The 18,169-nt window shown below is 35.3% G+C and overlaps 1 protein-coding gene across 2 annotated transcripts; it reads left to right on the top strand.

Annotated features, from left to right (window-relative positions):
- The first annotated feature begins 8,888 nt into the window (after positions 1–8,888).
- On the top strand, positions 8,889–15,081 carry LOC143232833 (techylectin-5B). Of its 2 annotated transcripts, XM_076468753.1 has the most exons (6): positions 8,892–9,139; positions 9,323–9,534; positions 10,592–10,697; positions 10,842–11,006; positions 13,292–13,509; positions 14,430–15,081. In XM_076468753.1, the coding sequence occupies exons 1-6, from the start codon at positions 8,950–8,952 to the stop codon at positions 14,451–14,453; spliced, it is 915 nt and encodes a 304-aa protein (XP_076324868.1). In that variant the 5' UTR covers positions 8,892–8,949; the 3' UTR covers positions 14,454–15,081. The 2 variants fall into 2 exon arrangements, with proteins under 2 accessions (XP_076324867.1, XP_076324868.1); XM_076468752.1 differs by lacking the exon at positions 14,430–15,081 and having other exon boundaries at positions 8,889–9,139; positions 13,292–13,737.
- Positions 15,082–18,169: the final 3,088 nt, after the last annotated feature.

Raw genomic sequence — 18,169 nt, 5'->3', positions numbered from 1 at the left:
TACCATATTGGGACTCTTTATATGTTTTTATACAACATATTAACTTTATTGCCGACTCTGTGTTTTATCCGATTCTCATTTTAGCTTTAACGGTATTTAAACTAAATGTAATATGTGAATAAAATTATTTAGTAACTCATATTTTACACAGTTTCTCAAATACTGAAATATTCATTGTATGTAAAGTAAAAAGTTATTATGTGATGACTAACATCCAACACATTTTTAGAAGAAAATAAACACAATCGCTGATTGCATCAATAGAGTCTCTCATTTTTCAAATGAACTGGCACATTTTCAAACATGATTATTAAATGAGAAACAAACACAGTCTATTTGCAAGTACTCTTATCTGTAAAGCGATTTTTAACATATATAGAAAGGACGTTGCTCAGGCAACTTACATCTATTAGCTGGCCCTATCATCTATTTTATTAAAAGCACACTAAAAAGAGATTCGTAATTTTAGTTATGGAAAACTCGAATATGAGCAAGAATATGTGAGAATGTTTTATATAAAAGACATGGGCCCGACATGACCAGGTGGTTAAGGTGAAGTATGAAGAAAGAACATTCTTCGTCTAACAAACAGACAACGACAAGAAGAAGAAGAAAAGTAAAAATCAAAAGTTGTAGTAATGTTACACGTTTTATCTTTTGTTACGTTTCAGTCTTCATAGAGTAGTAATTTCTGTTAAACTCTATCGATGTTTTACGTGCCGGGAAAGAATAAATAAATGTTTGTATTGTTTATTTGTAAAGTACTCCTTCCATAATTTTTCGTATGTTCATCTCATGTTCCTTAATATTTTTACTGGTTGTTCTTACAATTCTTTTCTCTCAGAAGGTGAAACATTCAGTTTTTCACACAAACTAGCTGTATTTTGATGGTGTGAGTCTTGTTTCACAGATTTTGCAACATATAACCCATTGTATACCCATAGCCTACCTTTGGGTTATACACTTATCTTTCTTTCACATGTTTCGAATCTTACATTCATGAAGCAACAGTTCCTTTCCACGTGATTTTATCCCTCGCTGCATTGTATTTTTTTTTTAAATTTACTTCCACAGATGTTTATCTATTGCACTTCTCAGCTCTGTTATTCAATAATGTCAACCTATCAAGGTTGAAAGGACAAGTTGTCATCTTTACAATCATCACTACACACTTTGTATTGTTTATTTCTTTTAGATAAAAATCTCATCTACAAGTTTTTAGGCTTTTGAACAATGTGTTTTAAATGCCTGTTTTGTAATACACATTAATGGTTTTATAATGAAACAGCCCGTTTTTTGTCCTTGTAGCTCCTTATCTGTTTCGGTTGCAAGGCAACTTCTTTATGTTGTGCCCGCAAATTTTTAAATCCTTCTGTAAAGCTTTAGAAAGCAGTCAATGGTATGGCTTGCATACACACAAGCACATTGGTGTCTCCAAAGTTATCCCATAATGATACTTCTCAGTGGTGTTCTTAAGAGTATTAAAGTTTTCGTCAGCAATTACGTGGATTTGCATCATTCCATACATTAATTATATTTGTCAGAAATTCTTGGACGCTCGACTTGTAATCTGAGGGTCACGGGTTCGAATTTCTATCACACCAAACATGCTCGCTCTTTAAGGCGTGGGGGCGTTATAATGTGTGGTCAATCCCGCTATTCGTTGGTAAAGGAGTAGCCAAAGAGTTGGCGGTGAGTGGTGATTATTATCTGCCTTCCCTCTAATTTTACACTGCTAAATTAGTTACGGCGAACTCTGCACGAACTTCAAAACAAAGAAACAACTTTACTGTTTTACCAAGTCAGGTAAGGCCCAATGCTGTTTTTCTTAAGTTTCCATTACCAACGCATGCGCATTTCTTCCAAGAAAACTTGATTCCATAATTTATTTATTTATAAACATTTATTTACTTAAACATTATGAAGGTACAACGATTGGTTTGACTTACTGCAGTATAACTAATCTAGACTTATCTCACGAATATGAAACTATTATGTGAGATAATATCTTCATCTGAAGACTGTAACTGAATATTTATGAATAATTTAAATAACATAAAAGAGTAGGATAAAAGAAAAAAAATATGTGTGGAGATAAGTAAAACCTACTTTCAGTCTTTCTGAAATAATTGTAAATACAAGACTATTGGTTAACATCTTCTATAATCGACCTAATTGTTCTGGTCAAATCCCTTAACAATCCCTCTGTTAAGTAAACGTTCAAGACTATTGTCAACAGCTTGATGTTGAGAACAAATACGTCACAAGGGTAATACACTGCAGATTTCTGCGCGTCATATTTATTTTCTTATATAAGGTGTGATATTTACATAACTTATGTTGGAGACAAGTTATGTTTTACACCTTAGATCGTTTATATGAATCTGCGTAACCTTTCAACAAGAAAATGAATCATGAAACGAAAAACAGAATTTCACTTACATAGCCCAATAGTTGGTGGTTGGGTGGTCATGACTAGCTGTTTTCCTTCTAGTCTTACACTACTAAATTAGAGACGGCTAGCGCATATAGCTCTCATGTGGCTTTGCGCGAAATTCAGAACTAACCAAACCACTAACGTAGTTTTTTAATAACCACCTACGTCACTAATTTACTTTGTATTACCTGTTAACAACTTGTCTAACATTTGTTGTGAAAAGAAATGTTGTCAAAACATTTAGATGGATGTTAATACCAGAACATTTAAGCGTAATCATTCCGTTATTTTCACTCGACCAATCATAAGTATTGTTCGTGTCTTCTGTAAATAGGCCTCTGATGGCTTAGGGATAAGCCTAATGGTTTCAAACTTTAATCTCGGGCTTCAATCGCTGTGATTAGTACTGCGAAGAGAGTCCATTGTCTAGCTTTATACGTAACAAGAAATAAACAAATAGTGACTTCTGTAACTCTAATAAGAAGTTCTAATCATACAAGAAAGATAAAAATTATATATAATTATACAGGCAGTTATGCTTTATTAAGTGTATAACTGAAACAATAGCATGTGTGGAACCAGAGTTTATCTACACTACGCGATTTCCTTTTCGTTTGCGGCCCGGCATGGCCAAGCGCGTTAAGTCGTGCGACTCGTAATCTTAGGTCGCGGGTTCGCATCCCTATCGCGCCGTCCCTAATTTAGCAGTGTAAGACTAGAGGGAAGGCAGCTAGTAATCACCACCACCGCCAACCTTTGGGCTACTCTTTTACCAACGAATAGTGGTATTGACCGTAACATTATAACGCCCCCACGGCTGAAAGGGCGAGCATGTTTGGCGGGACGGGGATGCGAACCCGCAACCCTCAGATTACGAGTCGCGCGCCTTAACATGCTAGGCCATGCCGGGCCAGTCGCACAAAGCTACACGAGGGCTATCTGAGAGAGCTATTCCTAATTTAGTAGTGTAAAACTAGAGGAAAGACAGCTAGTCATCATCACCCACTGCCAACTCTTGGGCTACTCTTTTATCAACAAATAGTCGAATTCACCGTCTCATTATAACGCCCTCACGGCTGAAAGTGTGAGCATGTTTGGTGTGGCTGGGATTTTAACCCGCGGCTCTCGGATTACGTATCGAGTGCCTTAACCACCTGGCCACGCTGGGCCGAGATAAGATAGCTGTTCATATCTCCAAAGCGACAGCAGTAACAACAGTAATCCATGATCACAAAGAAAACATAAACAATTAAACTTCTGTTCATCTTCTTGCAGTTGTACGTTCCTGTTTAATACCAAACTTAAAAGCACAAAATTATTCATTGGATGTTTTTTATTATTTATTTTTAACAAACCTGTGTACATATACGTATATCTGTTTCATTGCATTTGCACGTGTAATTTAAGAGAGTGAAAGACGTGTAAAATGTTTCAATAATAATTAGGATATAAAATTTTTTTTTAATTCCCGCAAAGGACAGATCACATCTAGTACGACAAATAAAATGATGTCATTTTCACCATAATAGTATCAAGTGACATTTAGTCGCTAGAATTCATTCACAATGATAAACTTCATAAAAGCAGCATAATTAGATAATATATATTTGTGTACAAATAACATAACTTATTTTGAAAAGTATTTTTGCAGAGTTCTTTCTACATATATGATATCTCAGTTTGGTCTCTTTCGAATTTCAAGCAAAGCTGATCGAGGGTTATCTGGGCTAGCCGTTGTTAATTTAACAATGTTTCTATTACATATTTATACATACACACACAAAAATATATACATATGTTTATTAATTTGGACAACATTAATAGTATTCAGAAGGTTAAATTCATAAATATGTTTCTTTTGATAAATCAAAAGTATCCTGAAAGCTCAATCTTCAGTTATAATGCACCCCCAACCCCTCCCTAAAGTTGGATGTGAATCCACAATTGCCACATACTCATCTTTAAGTAATGCTTAACGAGGAAAGGATTTTATGGATTTTTAAATGTATGTTGTTTTGAATACAACCTTAACAATCTAGTATATCCAAAACAATAAAGGTCTCACACTCCTAATCAAATCCATGTAGTCAACACAACGAAAACCACGAACATATAGTCAAATCCACTGTGGTAAAAACAGTGAAGGCCACAAACGCATATTCAACTTCACTATTGTCTACAAACTAAAGACCACAAGCACACAGTCAAATCTACTTTAATAAAAACAAAGAAGACCACGTACTCATAGCCAATTCCACTGTAGTCAACACAATAGAAATCACAAACACATAATGAAATCCATTTTAATAAAAACAGTGAAAAACTACAGACTCATAGTCAACTTCATTGTAATCAACGCAGTGAAGACCACAAACCCACAGTCGTATCCGTTGTGCTAGAAATAATAAAGGTCACATACTCACAGTGAAGGCCACAGATTCATAGTCAGTTCCACTGTGACAAAAACAATCAAGGCAATAAAATTATTGTCAAAACCATTGTGTAAGACCGTACTAATTCATTATGGTGCTCTGTGTGATATATATACATTTTGTGTTCCTCCTCAAAAAAATATAACGTATTCTTAAATTCAAAGATACACACTCGTGCGCCCTGTCGGTTTGCGCTTCGTGCGAGCACACTTCTCGCCACACCCATGGTGCGGCCCTGCCACACCCATGGTACGGCCCTGTCGGTTGGCGGTTCGTGCGAGCACACTTCTCGCCACACCCATGGTGCGGCCCTGCCACACCCATGGTACGGCCCTGCCACTGTGGTGAAAATAATGAAAGTTACATACTTATCGTCAACTCAACTGTGGTTACGACCCAACATGACCACGTGGTTAGGGTGCTAGACTCGTAATTTGAGGTTTGGGGATTTGAATTTTCATCACATCAATCATTCTCGCCCTTTCAGCCATGGAGACGTTGTAATGTTTCAGTCAACCCCACTATTCGTTAGTAAAAGAGTAGCCCAAGAGTTGGCGGTGAGTGGTGATGACTAGTTGCCTTTCCTTTAGTCTTACACTGCAAAACTAGGGACGGCTAGCGCAGATAGCCCTCGTGTAGCACTATGTTTAATTTCAAACAAAACATTACATTTTACTTAGTTCTTAAAATAAATATATTTCAATTTCAATAACATAGAAATACAATAATTATATGTACAATATTTAAATACATAGTGTTTTCAAGCACAGTTATATAACTGTAAGTAAGCAACACTATGAATAATTTAACTATTTCTACTCACTTTTTAAACGGTTTTCAATAACATCAAGTAAATATTAAAATCATATTTTACAGTACTTTCTAAAACCAACGTATTTTTAAAGACTGAAGCTTTAGAAATTTGCACACTATTACAATATGAGACTATTGTTTAGAAAAATTTATTTATCTGCGTTTTTGTTCCTAAATTTATATTTTTGATTAATTTACACCGGCAACTAATATATGCATGTATTGCTGAGATGAAAGCTTTTTGAAGATTTTTACTCACAATTCACTGGTAAACATAATTTCTTGCTTGTTTTTATATTGATTATTTAAATATATATAGGTTTTAACATTTTTAATTTATTTGATAAACAGCAAGAGAGTGAGATCAGAATATATTATTTGGAAGTCTTAATAACTTTAAACACCGTATCGAAATCTGTTCTTTTGGGCCCTCTACAGTTTTGACAAGTGAAAAAAGTACATACACGTTTTTTTGTTTTGTACACACTTATCTTTACACAAAATAAGAGTAGTGAGTACCCGTTCATCTGTAAATTTTATAGCCGTAAATGTTACTTTAAAATATATGTTTGAAAAATAATATATAATTAACAAAAATGTTTATTGTTGTCATGTTCAATGTCGCGCAAATCTACTCGCGGGCTACTTGCGCTAGTCGTCCCTTATTCAGAAGTGATAGACTAGAAAAAAAAATTAGCTAGTCAGCACCATCAATTGTCAACTTTTGGGTAACTAAATAGTGGAATTGATCGTTTCATTATAACGTGAAGGGGCAATCATGTATGGTGATAGGGCTCATGCCCCCCAGTGGCTCAGCGGTATGTCTGCGAACTTATAAATCGGGTTTCGATACCCGTGGTGGGCAGAACAAAGATAGCCCATTATGTAGCTTTGTGCTTAATTCAAAACAACAACAGCAATAGGACTCACGCCACTTAGATTGCTAGTCACACATCCTTATCATCAGACTAAGGCAGGCCTAATAAAAAGTAATACTTAATCACTTTAATCCTAAGATTAATATATATAATCTTTCAGAACACTAAATATTGTATCTATATCTAGGAAATCTAAGTTTAGTAAAATATGTATTCGCATTTCAAAATAATTTTTTCTAAGACTAAGTCAAAGTATTCATGTGCATTTGGCGTAAAATATCCATGAGTATATATTATGAAACGATAATAGTCACAATTACACGATTAGCGAAAAGAAAACAAACAAACATTGTTATTGTTTTTGTAACATACTTGAAATATAACTATTTAACTTAGTACATATACTACCAATAGCACAATGGTATTTCTCCTGATTTACAATGCTAGAAACCGGGTTTCGATAGACATTAAGCCTGTCATGGCTAAATGGTTAAGGCGCTCGGCTTATAATCTGAGGGTCGCAGGTTCGAAACCCAGTCACACCAAACATGCTTGTCCTTTCAGCCGTGAGTACGTTATAATGTTACGGTCAATCTCATTATTCGTTGATGAAAGTAAAGCTCAAGAGTTGGCGGTGATGACTAACTGCTAAATTATGGGACGGCTAGCGCAGATAACCGTCGTGTAGCTTTGCGCGAAATTCAAAGCAAACCAAACGATACCCGTGAGCAAAACACATATAACTGTATAGTTTTGTGCTTAATTACAAAAATAAACAAAAAAAAGGTCGTATGCATAATTCACAAAAACCACATTGCCTAAGCTTCCCTCCTGTATGTTTTACAATTGTTCAATGTTTTTCAACTACTTTATATCGTGTTTGCTTTTGTTTTTCGGATTTCGCGCAAAGCTACACCTTGGTTATTTGTGCTAACAGTCCTCTAATTTAGCAATGTAAGACTAGACAGAAGGCAGCTTGTCTTCACCATTCACCTGTCTCTTGGGCTACTTTTTTTGTGATGGGGATTCGAACCCATGACCCTCAGATTTCGAGTCTGCTTCCACTGCTAATAGCAAATGATATATTAATAATTAATATATATTAATTAATTTCTTTGATTTTTACCACTATTTCATTAGATTATGTATATTTATATTTTATTCATTTTAGAGATATAACACATTTCTTCTAGTATTTTTAATTTTTGTGGTTATAAAAGATTCGTCTTCTGTAGACATATCTTAACTAAATTTGGTATGGAGTTTCATGTTAATTGGGTTCATGTAGAGATGCTTACAAATTTTCAGTTTTGCGTGTTGCAGTCTTTATGAGCATTTTGGCAATTTTTCACACTACTTCGCCCCGTTTTCATGAATCTTCACCAAATCTGGCATGAAGGTTTTTTTGAGTCCATGATGAAATACATGGAAACTTGGGTTTCGTGTTTTATAATTTATTACGGGCATTTTGCGTTTTTCACAATTATATATATAAGAGCGACAACTTTTTATGTCCTAAAATAACCTTTTTTTAATCATGAATTTACATAGTTTCTGTCCAGGAAACAGGTACTCCAGCCACTTGGTATTTTTCTTTCAATTGTTTATTGGTTTCTTTCACAAACTTGTGCATTATTAAAGTATTTGTTATTTGTAAATCCGTGTGTTAGTTTTTAAATAAGAAATAATAAAGCTACATTTCTTTCTTCAAAATTTTGTTTCCTAGTGGCAACCCTTTATCTAAATACTGTCGTTACTTTACTGTAGCAGAACAAGTTGTTCTAAAAGAACTATAACGTCCTCCTTTTAAACTAAACTTAACTAAAGTGGAGCTAAGAGCTTATACTAAGTATGACATAAAAACGGCACATAAAACAATATAACCTCCAGTGATTATATTTCGTTTTACATATACAAAGTATATACAGTTTTATAAAGTAATATATGATGTTTGTATTCTATGACCTTTCAGGCTCCAAAACCTTTTATGCCTGATGAACTCTTGGCTACGTGTGTAATCATACTTTATGGTCATATAAAGTACTTTATTGTATCTTCGGTAAAGTTCTAACTGGCATCATTATGTTCTATTGGAGAGCAGAGCATTTAGGACTCTGTCTACAATTCTCGAACTTGGTGCAAAGCTAATCCCAGACTGCTACTGACGAGAAACCCACTTGAAATAAAAATGTATCTCTAGGAAGGTCGAAACGTTGTTCTCTGCTTATCAATAAAAGTGTTAATACTCATCACAGTCTGCTGCTGACGCATGCGTAAAATGTTGTAACATAAGAGAGACTTACTCGGATATCCTGTTTCCCGTATAAGATTAGAATGTAAAACATTTGAGATCGGACTTAACGCTTATGGCAAAAGAGAACATTGTTAAATGCACACAGTTCTCTATTCTAACATGAAGAATATGTTTCAACTGTTGAGTTTTTTATGTGTTTCTTTGTTGGTTGCGGGAGATGTCCATCATCACGCTGCCTGTAGTACTGTTTGTTCACTGAAGGGAATTCTAGATTCTGTGTCAGACCTAACAGACTTGGCTAAGGAGAGACTTGCTACCTTGCAAAGTAAGACATTGCAGTGCAAGCAATACTGTGAAATTATCACAGTTATAATGGTGGAGTTTTCACATAAAAATAATGGAATATGTTTTAATACGTCTTTTCCTTTTCTATTTAACTTACACTTGAATTACTGTTGTCTATTTTGTTTCACCAATTTTCTACTTTTTTATTTTTTGTTTATTCCAGATCCTATATGTTCCAAAGACAAAGCATTTTACATGGAAACGTACACCAATGTGACACAAAACAAGGCAGAGAAAAACGGTCTTCCGATAAACTGTGCTACTGTTTATCAACAAGGAAACAGAACCAGTGGTATCTATATGATATGGCCGTTGTTTCTGAACCACCCAATCTCGGTTTTTTGTGACATGGAAACTGCTGGCGGAGGATGGACTGTAAGTGTAATAGCACCTACTGTATTCGTAACAAACATCGCCACATTTTTCAGTCAACATAAAATTAAAACAAATATCTAATTCTCTGAAGAAATATAATCTATAGATTCAGGTGCGGTAAGGTGCTTACTATTAAACCCTGTCCCCCGGTGGCACAGCGGTACTCCGGCGTACTTACACCGCTAAAAACTGGGTTTCGATACCCGTGGTTGGCAGGGCACAGATAGCCTATTGTGTAGCTTTGTGCCTAAACAAACAAACTATTAAATATATTTAATTACGTTTAAGTATGTACATTATTATTCAGTAAGTAACCGATCAAATATCAAATGCTCATCTTAAAACATTCAGGTCCGGCGTAGCCAGGTGGTTAAGGCGCTCGACTCGTAATCCGAAGGTGGCGGGTTTGAATCCCCGTCACATCACACATGCTCGCCATTTCAGCCGTGGTGGCGTTATAATGTTACGGTCAATCCCGCTATTCGTTGGTAAAAGAGTAGCCCAAGAGTTGGCGGTGGGTGGTGGTGATTAGCTGCCTTCCCTCTTATTTTACACTGCTAATTTAGGGACGGCTAGCGCAGATAGCCCTCAATTAGCTTGGCGCGAAATTCAAACAAACTTAAAACATTTATGAAATAAGCAACTTTATTTTGAAAAGTTTAATCATGTTTTAACAACTATAATGCATATATATATACACTATTTATTGAATATATGCTATTTCTATTTATTTGATTATTAAAATTACTTTAGGCTCCTTCAAACTCACTACTAATATTAAACCCTTTAACAGCCTTTTATAAACAACGTATACTCAACTATAAAATGTGTTTATAATGCCTCAATAGGTTCAGTGTAAAGTCATATTAATGAAAGGTATGATAATTATGCATGTAACAGGGTATCAGTCATTTTATTTATACGAACTATCTTTTAGTAATTAATAATATATTATTGTTGTTGATGATGTTTTCTTAAGAAATCAAGATGTGTATGCATTAAAATTACATAAATATAACCCTTCTTTTAAACCCTGTTATTTTTTCTCTCTTTTTAGGTAATTCAAAGAAGAGGAGACTTTGGTCAACCTATACAGAATTTTTATCAAACTTGGGAGAGTTATAAAAATGGCTTTGGGAATTTAACCAAAGAATTTTGGTTGGGTAAATAATTGTTTAATTTATAGTTTTAAAATTTATTTTCATTCTCTATGTGCCATAGGTTATTTTCACACATATCACCGATGCTCTAAGACGAAATCTGTCAGAAAATAAAAATAATATTAATATATATTTCCCAATCCATAGGAAATGACATCATATTCGTCTTAACCAATCAAGACAGCGTGGTACTCCGAGTGGATTTGGAAGATTTTGAAGGTGGTCGAAGATATGCAGAAGCTGTTGAATTTTTGGTCAGAAGTGAAATAGAACTCTACAAAATGTCTTTTAAAACGTATAAAGGGGATGCAGGTAAAAGTGTTAACTTTATTTTGCTAATGTAAACTCAACTATAAAATATGTTTATAATGCCTCAATAGGTTCAGTGAATTCGTGTGTTATTATACAGTACATTTCTTTCAAGATTTATTATTTTATTTTAAGCAAAACACGGATATAGATTACTAAGTCTATAAGCTACTGCATTTCATGCAAAAAATATCACTGTCTTTATTGCTTTATTGGGTATTTAAGAAAAACGCTTTCATAAAAATGGATCAAATACAAAACTGTGCAAAAGTGTAAGAACAAAGTAAAAAATTAGAGTTCAGGCTACTTTCAAAGAACAGTGGAAGATAAATCACAGGTGAAACATCAGATGAATATTAATCTTCATATTTAGTACAACAGAAACTCAATGGAAGTGTTTGAATTCAGACAACAGTTTGTATTTTGTATATCTTTCTTTTGCCTTAATAACTGCAGAAAGTCATTCAGGTATTATTGCAACATATTTAATCAAAGTAACATTTGAGATTTTACAACAAATGTCTCTAATACAGTCTAATAAGTTTTCTTTGGAGGTAACTTATGGTTTTTAAAGTTTTTAATATATCAAATCCCAGATCTGCTCAATTGGATTGAGATCGGGGCTCTGCGAGGGCCACTACATCATTTGAATAATTTGAGCAGATTCTTCCTTAGCTAAGTAATTTCTATATATGGTATAAAAGTATTTGGGGTCATTGTTTTCTTGGTAATAGAGTCCTTTACCAATAATATGTAAACCTCTGGGTATACCATGACAGATTAGTATGTGATGATACTTGCGCTACTTGATACTATTTTACAAATATCTTCTGTCGCCTCAACAGAAAAACAGCCCCAAACCATCACACTGCCTCTCCCATGCTTCATGATAGGTGCTATGCATTGCAGTAAGTATTTTGCACCTTTCTTCCGCCAGACATACAACCTACACTTTGCATCAACTATCTCAAACTTGTACTCATCCGACTATAACACCTTTTTCTAATCATTAACAGCCAGGTTTTGTACTTTTTAGCAAATTTCAGTCTCATAATAATATTGTTATATCAAAGGTTTTTAAACTGCTACACGACCAAATATTCTATCATTGTTGAATCTTGATAGTGTATATCTGGGGACTTTTCTGTCATTTGTTACATAGTCGTTTATCTCCTGCTTGATGAGATCAGTGGCAGTCCCGAAGGCTACTTACTCGAAAATACTTAACATGAGTATCATTAGGTTTAGGTGTTCTGCCTCTTTGTTTCCTACATTCAAGTTTATCTGTCTCTGTTTCAGGATCTAGGGTGTATTTGAAGATGTGTCTGGGGAGTGTTATAAGTCTACAGTAATTTGTCGGAGAGTCCAACCAGCATCACGTAAAGCTTTTATGCGTTAGACGACAACAAAACTTAATATATAATGTTAAACACTGTTTCACCAAAGTTTAATTATGGGTTGCTATTAAATACTTTCTTCTAGTATATACCTGTACCATATGCTCGCTTTTTTCGGGCCTGGCATGGCCTAGCGCGTTAAGGCGTGCGCTTCGTAATCTGAGGGTCGCGGGTTCGCGCCAAACATGCTCGCCCTCCCAGACGTGGGAGTGTTATAATGTGCGGTCAATCCCACTATTCGTTGGTAAAAGAGTAGCTTAAGAGTTGGCGGTGGGTGGTGATGACTAGCTGCCTTCCCTCTAGTCTTACACTGCTAAATTAGGGACGGCTAGCACAGATAGCCCTTGAGTAGCTTTGTGCAAAATTCCAAAACAAACAAACAAAACAATCGCTTCTTTCTATATAGTTAAGACACTGCATAGGGTACCATGACAGTTATTTGAGACCCTAAATTTGATGAGCATACTCATTGAAGCTGAACCTTATGACGTGTCCTTGGTGCAAGCATATGGGAATTTTAAAGACTTACAAGTACTCTCACCCTAACACATCCAGTTGGCAACAGGAATCAGTGAAATATTATCATACTGTTGAAATGTACATTCTGTAATGGCATGGAAGAATTAGCGCAATAAAATGGAAAAACGACAATATATTCTTTTGTCATAACACTTTTTCACAATAATATGTCAGAAAGTTTTAGACTTATTCAAAATCTTTTCAATGTATGTGAAATAAAAAGTTACAAAACTAATCTTTAGCCCCCAAAATTTAAAAAAAAATTCGGATGCAATTTACATGGCCTTAATTCTAAAAGTCGTGCGTTCTAACGTTTGTTTTCTGTATATGGTTCTTCTGAACTAATGAATCTTCTGTTTTATTTTGTTTTAGGAGATTCACTTTCTCAACACAACAATATGCCATTCACCACCAAAGATAGAGATAACGACAAATGGGAGAAGAACTGTGCGGAGGCGTACAAAGGTGGATGGTGGTATAACGCATGTCATCACTCTAATTTAAATGGTATGTATCTGAGAGGACCACATGAAGAAAGTGCTGTTGGAGTTAACTGGTATCAATGGAGAGGGCATAACTACTCTTTGAAAGTAAGTGAGATGAAAATACGTCCTATTATTTTCGTTCCTGGAGAAGGTCTACCAAAATAAGGCTTCTTAATGTGACAGTAGATCTGAGTATAAATTTATACCTTAAAGAACGTTTACATATTCACACAACAGGTAAAAGCTTTTGAGAAATATATTTAAATTTATACTTTCTTCAGACACGTATGTAAAGTGTATTTGAAATAAAAAATATTGTTATTCAACAGTAAATATTTTTTCCTTCTTTGAAAAAATTAATAAAGACAATTAATATTCATTTCTGAAGATTTTGTTGGCTTCTTTTTGAATTTCGTGCAAAACTACTAGCCGTTCCTAATTTAACAGTGTAAGACGAGAGGGTTTGTTTGTTTGTTTGTTTTCGGAATTTCGCACAAAGCTACTCGAGGGCTATCTGTGCTAGCCGTCCCTAATTTAGCAGTGTAAGACTAGAGGGAAGGCAGCTAGTCATCATCACCCACCGCCAACTCTTGGGCTACTCTTTTACCAACAGATAGTGGGATTGACCGTAACATTATAACGCCCCCACGGCTGGGAGGGCGAACATGTTTGGCGCGACGCGGGCACGAACCCGCGACCCTCGGATTACGAGTCGCATGCCTTACGCGCTTGGCCATGCCAGGCCAAGACTAGAGGGAAGACAACTAGTAATCACCACCAACCACCAGATCTTGGGTTTCACCTTACCAACAAATAACAGAATTAACCGTAACATTATAACGCCCCAAGGCTGAAAGAGCGAGCATGTTTGGTGTGATGGGGATGCGAACCCGCGACCCTCAGATTGAGAGTCAAACGCCCTAACCACCTGGCTATGTATGACTGTTTACAAGAATTTTGTGCAAAAAAAAAGTGTGTGACTATCCACAAGCTTGACGTGACTATCAATAAGTTTTTCTGTTTAGGAGAAGACGCGCAACTCTTCATAAGACTGGTGTGGAAGAAAAGTTATGTGACTGTCCCCAGGGTTTGTGTGGAAGAAGCGTGTTATTGTCTATAATTTTGGTATGTGGAAAAATATTTATGACTACACATATTAAAGAGAGTACAGCATCAAAGCCATTGCACAATAAATAATTTATTATAAACTGGGGACAGCCATAAAGACCCCACATGTTTCGGTGTTCTTATGCCATCATCTTAGTGGTAAAAGTTAAAGGTTAGCAAATACTTTTTTATAAAAACGACACAATTATTTGCATTCCTTTGGCGCCATGTAGACTTTAAACACCCAGCGTTTATAAAACATATTTTCAGTACTTCATTTCTTTCAAACCTGGACCAACCTTTTAGTTCAGTCAATATCTTTGTTGCTGTTATTGTTATTTTTTCAGCTTCTATTGTTTTTCTGAAATTTATTTCAACTTTGAACTGTACCTGATTTATCAATTAAACGTTATTCCAATTTATAACATGATACGTCTCTGCCACGTGTTCTGCTAAGGTAAACTCATTTACTTTATATTTTTTACTGCATTTGTATATTCAGCAGTGAATGTGCAAAGTTTCACACATGTCATACAGAACTACCCGGAATAAACTTGTTAACAAGTTGTCTCATATTTTGCCTTTTGCGTTTCCTTTTTTAAAGAGTATATTAATGAAATATTATAAAGCAATATATACAGTTAGGATAAAAAGTGTTCGTACCCAATTGCTCATAACTTAAAAAGTATCATGATCAGGCTAATAGACATATGGTATATTATAAATATTATACTAGCACACATCTACATAAATTTCTATGTAAATTAAACAAATAAACTATTTATAAACAAATAACAAAAAATAGGAGGAGCAGAAAGTGTTCATACATTTCAAAATGTGTGAAAAACTAATATTTCCATAAAAATTTTGTTTAGTTTGGCGAATAAACTACGTTATACCATTCCAGAACTAGACATTGAGTTCATAATTATTAGAATTTAATCAGCAAAACATTTACGCCGTTTCCGTCATTATCTGCTTGGTCATCATGGCGAACAGGAAACAACTGTCCAGTGATTTAAAAAATCGAATTATTGTCAAATACAAATCTTGTGTGTCTATTTCTGATATTGCTACACAACTTAATGTGCCGAAATCTACTGTTCAAAGCATAATTGCAAAATTTAAGCTTACAGGATCAACTGCTAACCTCCCTCGTCTCCCGGACGCCCCCCATAATTTCAGAGAGAACCAAAAGGAAGGTTCTCAGAGAAGTTAGTAGGAACCCTCATTTAACACGTAATGACATACAGAAACTGGTAAGGGAAACTGGGGTTGAAGTAAGCACCTCTACAGTTACGAACATGTTTGTTTGTTTGTTTTTGAATTTCGCACAAAGCTAGCCGTCCCTAATTTAGCAGTGTAAAACTAGAAGGAAGGCAGCTAGTCATCACCACTCACCGCCAAGTCTTGGGCTACTATTTTACCAACGAATAGTTGGATTGACCGTCATATTATAACGCCCCCACGGCTTTAAGGACGAGCATGTTTGGCGCGATGGAGATGCAAACCCGCGACCCTCATATTACAAGTCGCACGCCTTAACACGCTTGGCCATGCCGGGCCTTACGAACATGTTATGCTCCTCTGGGTTCAAAGCATGCCGTCCTCGTAGAACTCCATATTTAAAGCCTGTTCATTTAGAAGCACGATTGAGGTATGCAAGAAAGCATGTAGATAAACCCTCTACCTATTGGAAGAGTATTCTTTGATCAGACGAAATTAAAATCGAGCTTTCCGGCCACAATGATGTTCGCTATATTTTCCGTAAGAAGGGGGAACGAAATCTTCCAAAGAACACCGTCCCTACAGTTAAACACAGAGGTGGCTCGATCATGCTATGGGGTTCCTTTAGCTCTTCTGGTGTAGGCAGCCTTCACGCGTCAATGGAATCATGAAAAAGAAGAGTACGTTGATATATTAGGCACTTATATCAAGAATGATGCTCGGAACTTGCGGCTTAAGCGTCGTTGGATCTTCCAGCACGACAACGACCCTAAGCACACATCGAAATAAATGCAATCCTGGTTGCAGAGGAACCATATAAGCGTTCTGGTATGGCCATCGCAGACACCCGATCTCAACCCAACTGAAAACGTTTGGCATGGGTTGAAGACCAGAGTTCATCAGCGTCATCCGAAAAACTTGCAAGAGTTGGAGGCCTTCTGTAAAGAAGAATGGAATAAAATACCAGTCGAGTACTTTCAAACGATCATGAAGGGCTATGAGAAGAGATTGCGGCAAGTAATTCACCTGAAAGGCTACACAAGTGACCATTAAAGTAGACGCAAGAACACTTTCTGGCCTTCCTATGTTTGGTTATTTGTTTATAAACAGTTTATTTGTCGTTCAATTTATATAAGAATTTAAGTAGATGTGTGTTGGAATAATATTTATAATATATTTTACTATAATTATTCTAATCGTGATAATTTTTAAGTTATGAGGAAAACTACTCACGACGCAATGGTACGAACACTTTCTGTCGTAACTGTATATAGTTGCCGCAAGCCTGAGAACTTTGATTCGGACTGTCTTTTGTCTAGGCCCAAATATTGCTGGTATCATTGTTATAATTACTACGTTACGTATTATAATTTATTTCGGACCATTCTTCTTTATTATGTTGCATACGTTACATATTACCATTTCAAATAACCAAACATTTTAATTTAAAAGTTAATTAAACGTTAATATATTAAAGTTATGATATTTGCCAACAAGAATGGTAGACAATTTTCTTTCTTAATACAAATATTTTACTATATAAACAAGAATACAATTTATAAGAACGGTTATTAAAAATAGTTATTAGATTCATAATGTTAGAAAAACGCGTAAGTTTAAAAGGTATTAAGAGAAATGAATAAAACCCTATTAGTTATTACAAATAATGATTTGTATACAAGTTTCACACACTTGCACACAATACCAAGTCTTATATCCAGTCTAGAATTGAATATTTGATCGACATTAACGAAGAGCAAATTAATTCTTTGTTGATACACCTGTGTATTTTGACAACTAGCTAGCTTAAAACACCCGTAAGTTTCCTCGACGATAATATTTAATGTCATCGTAGAAATACTACCGTCCGAAGTTAATTCACTGGAGTTAAACAGTTTGTAATGTTCGAAATCTGTAAACGTTCCTGGTCAAATTCTCTAGTTTTCCGATTAATAGGCGCAAATCCCAATTATAGCTTTAGAAACATATAGCACACTGACTGTAGGTTGACTAACAATAATAATAATACTGCCTCTTGGGGCGTTGGTCTATATAGTTAAAGGCGAGTTTCTAGAACGTTTAACGATGTTGTGTGTGTGTGTTATAGCAAAGCCATATCGGGCTATCTGCTGAGTCCACCGAGAGGATTCGAACTCCTGATTTTAGCGGTGGACCGTTTAACAATTATAGTTTGCGTAAAACAAATATTGTTAATTCTTACTCTCAAGAATCTTCCACAAATTTAGAGAAAAGGCAGGACTTGTGCACAACACAAACAATATGTCACATGCATCAAACTGAAACAAATGTATATTAAAATAAACGTATAACGGTAAATCCGTTACAACTAATATACAGTTAACAAATAATTTAAACATTGTACATAAAATCACAATTGTAGAATACTGAGCATTTTGCTTGCTTAATAATT

Source organism: Tachypleus tridentatus, chromosome 11, assembly GCF_004210375.1.
Source record: "Tachypleus tridentatus isolate NWPU-2018 chromosome 11, ASM421037v1, whole genome shotgun sequence".
Taxonomy (NCBI): domain Eukaryota; kingdom Metazoa; phylum Arthropoda; class Merostomata; order Xiphosura; family Limulidae; genus Tachypleus; species Tachypleus tridentatus.
This window is presented reverse-complemented; position numbering and strand designations above follow the sequence as displayed.

Bases quoted from the DNA above. Each gene is read 5' to 3' on its own strand.
- LOC143232833 (XM_076468752.1), top strand. From the start codon at position 8,950: ATGCACACAGTTCTCTATTCTAACATGAAGAATATGTTTCAACTGTTG. The intron at 9,140-9,322 runs GTAAGACATTGC...TGTTTATTCCAG, and splicing joins GAGACTTGCTACCTTGCAAA to ATCCTATATGTTCCAAAGAC. The intron at 9,535-10,591 runs GTAAGTGTAATA...CTCTCTTTTTAG, and splicing joins CTGCTGGCGGAGGATGGACT to GTAATTCAAAGAAGAGGAGA.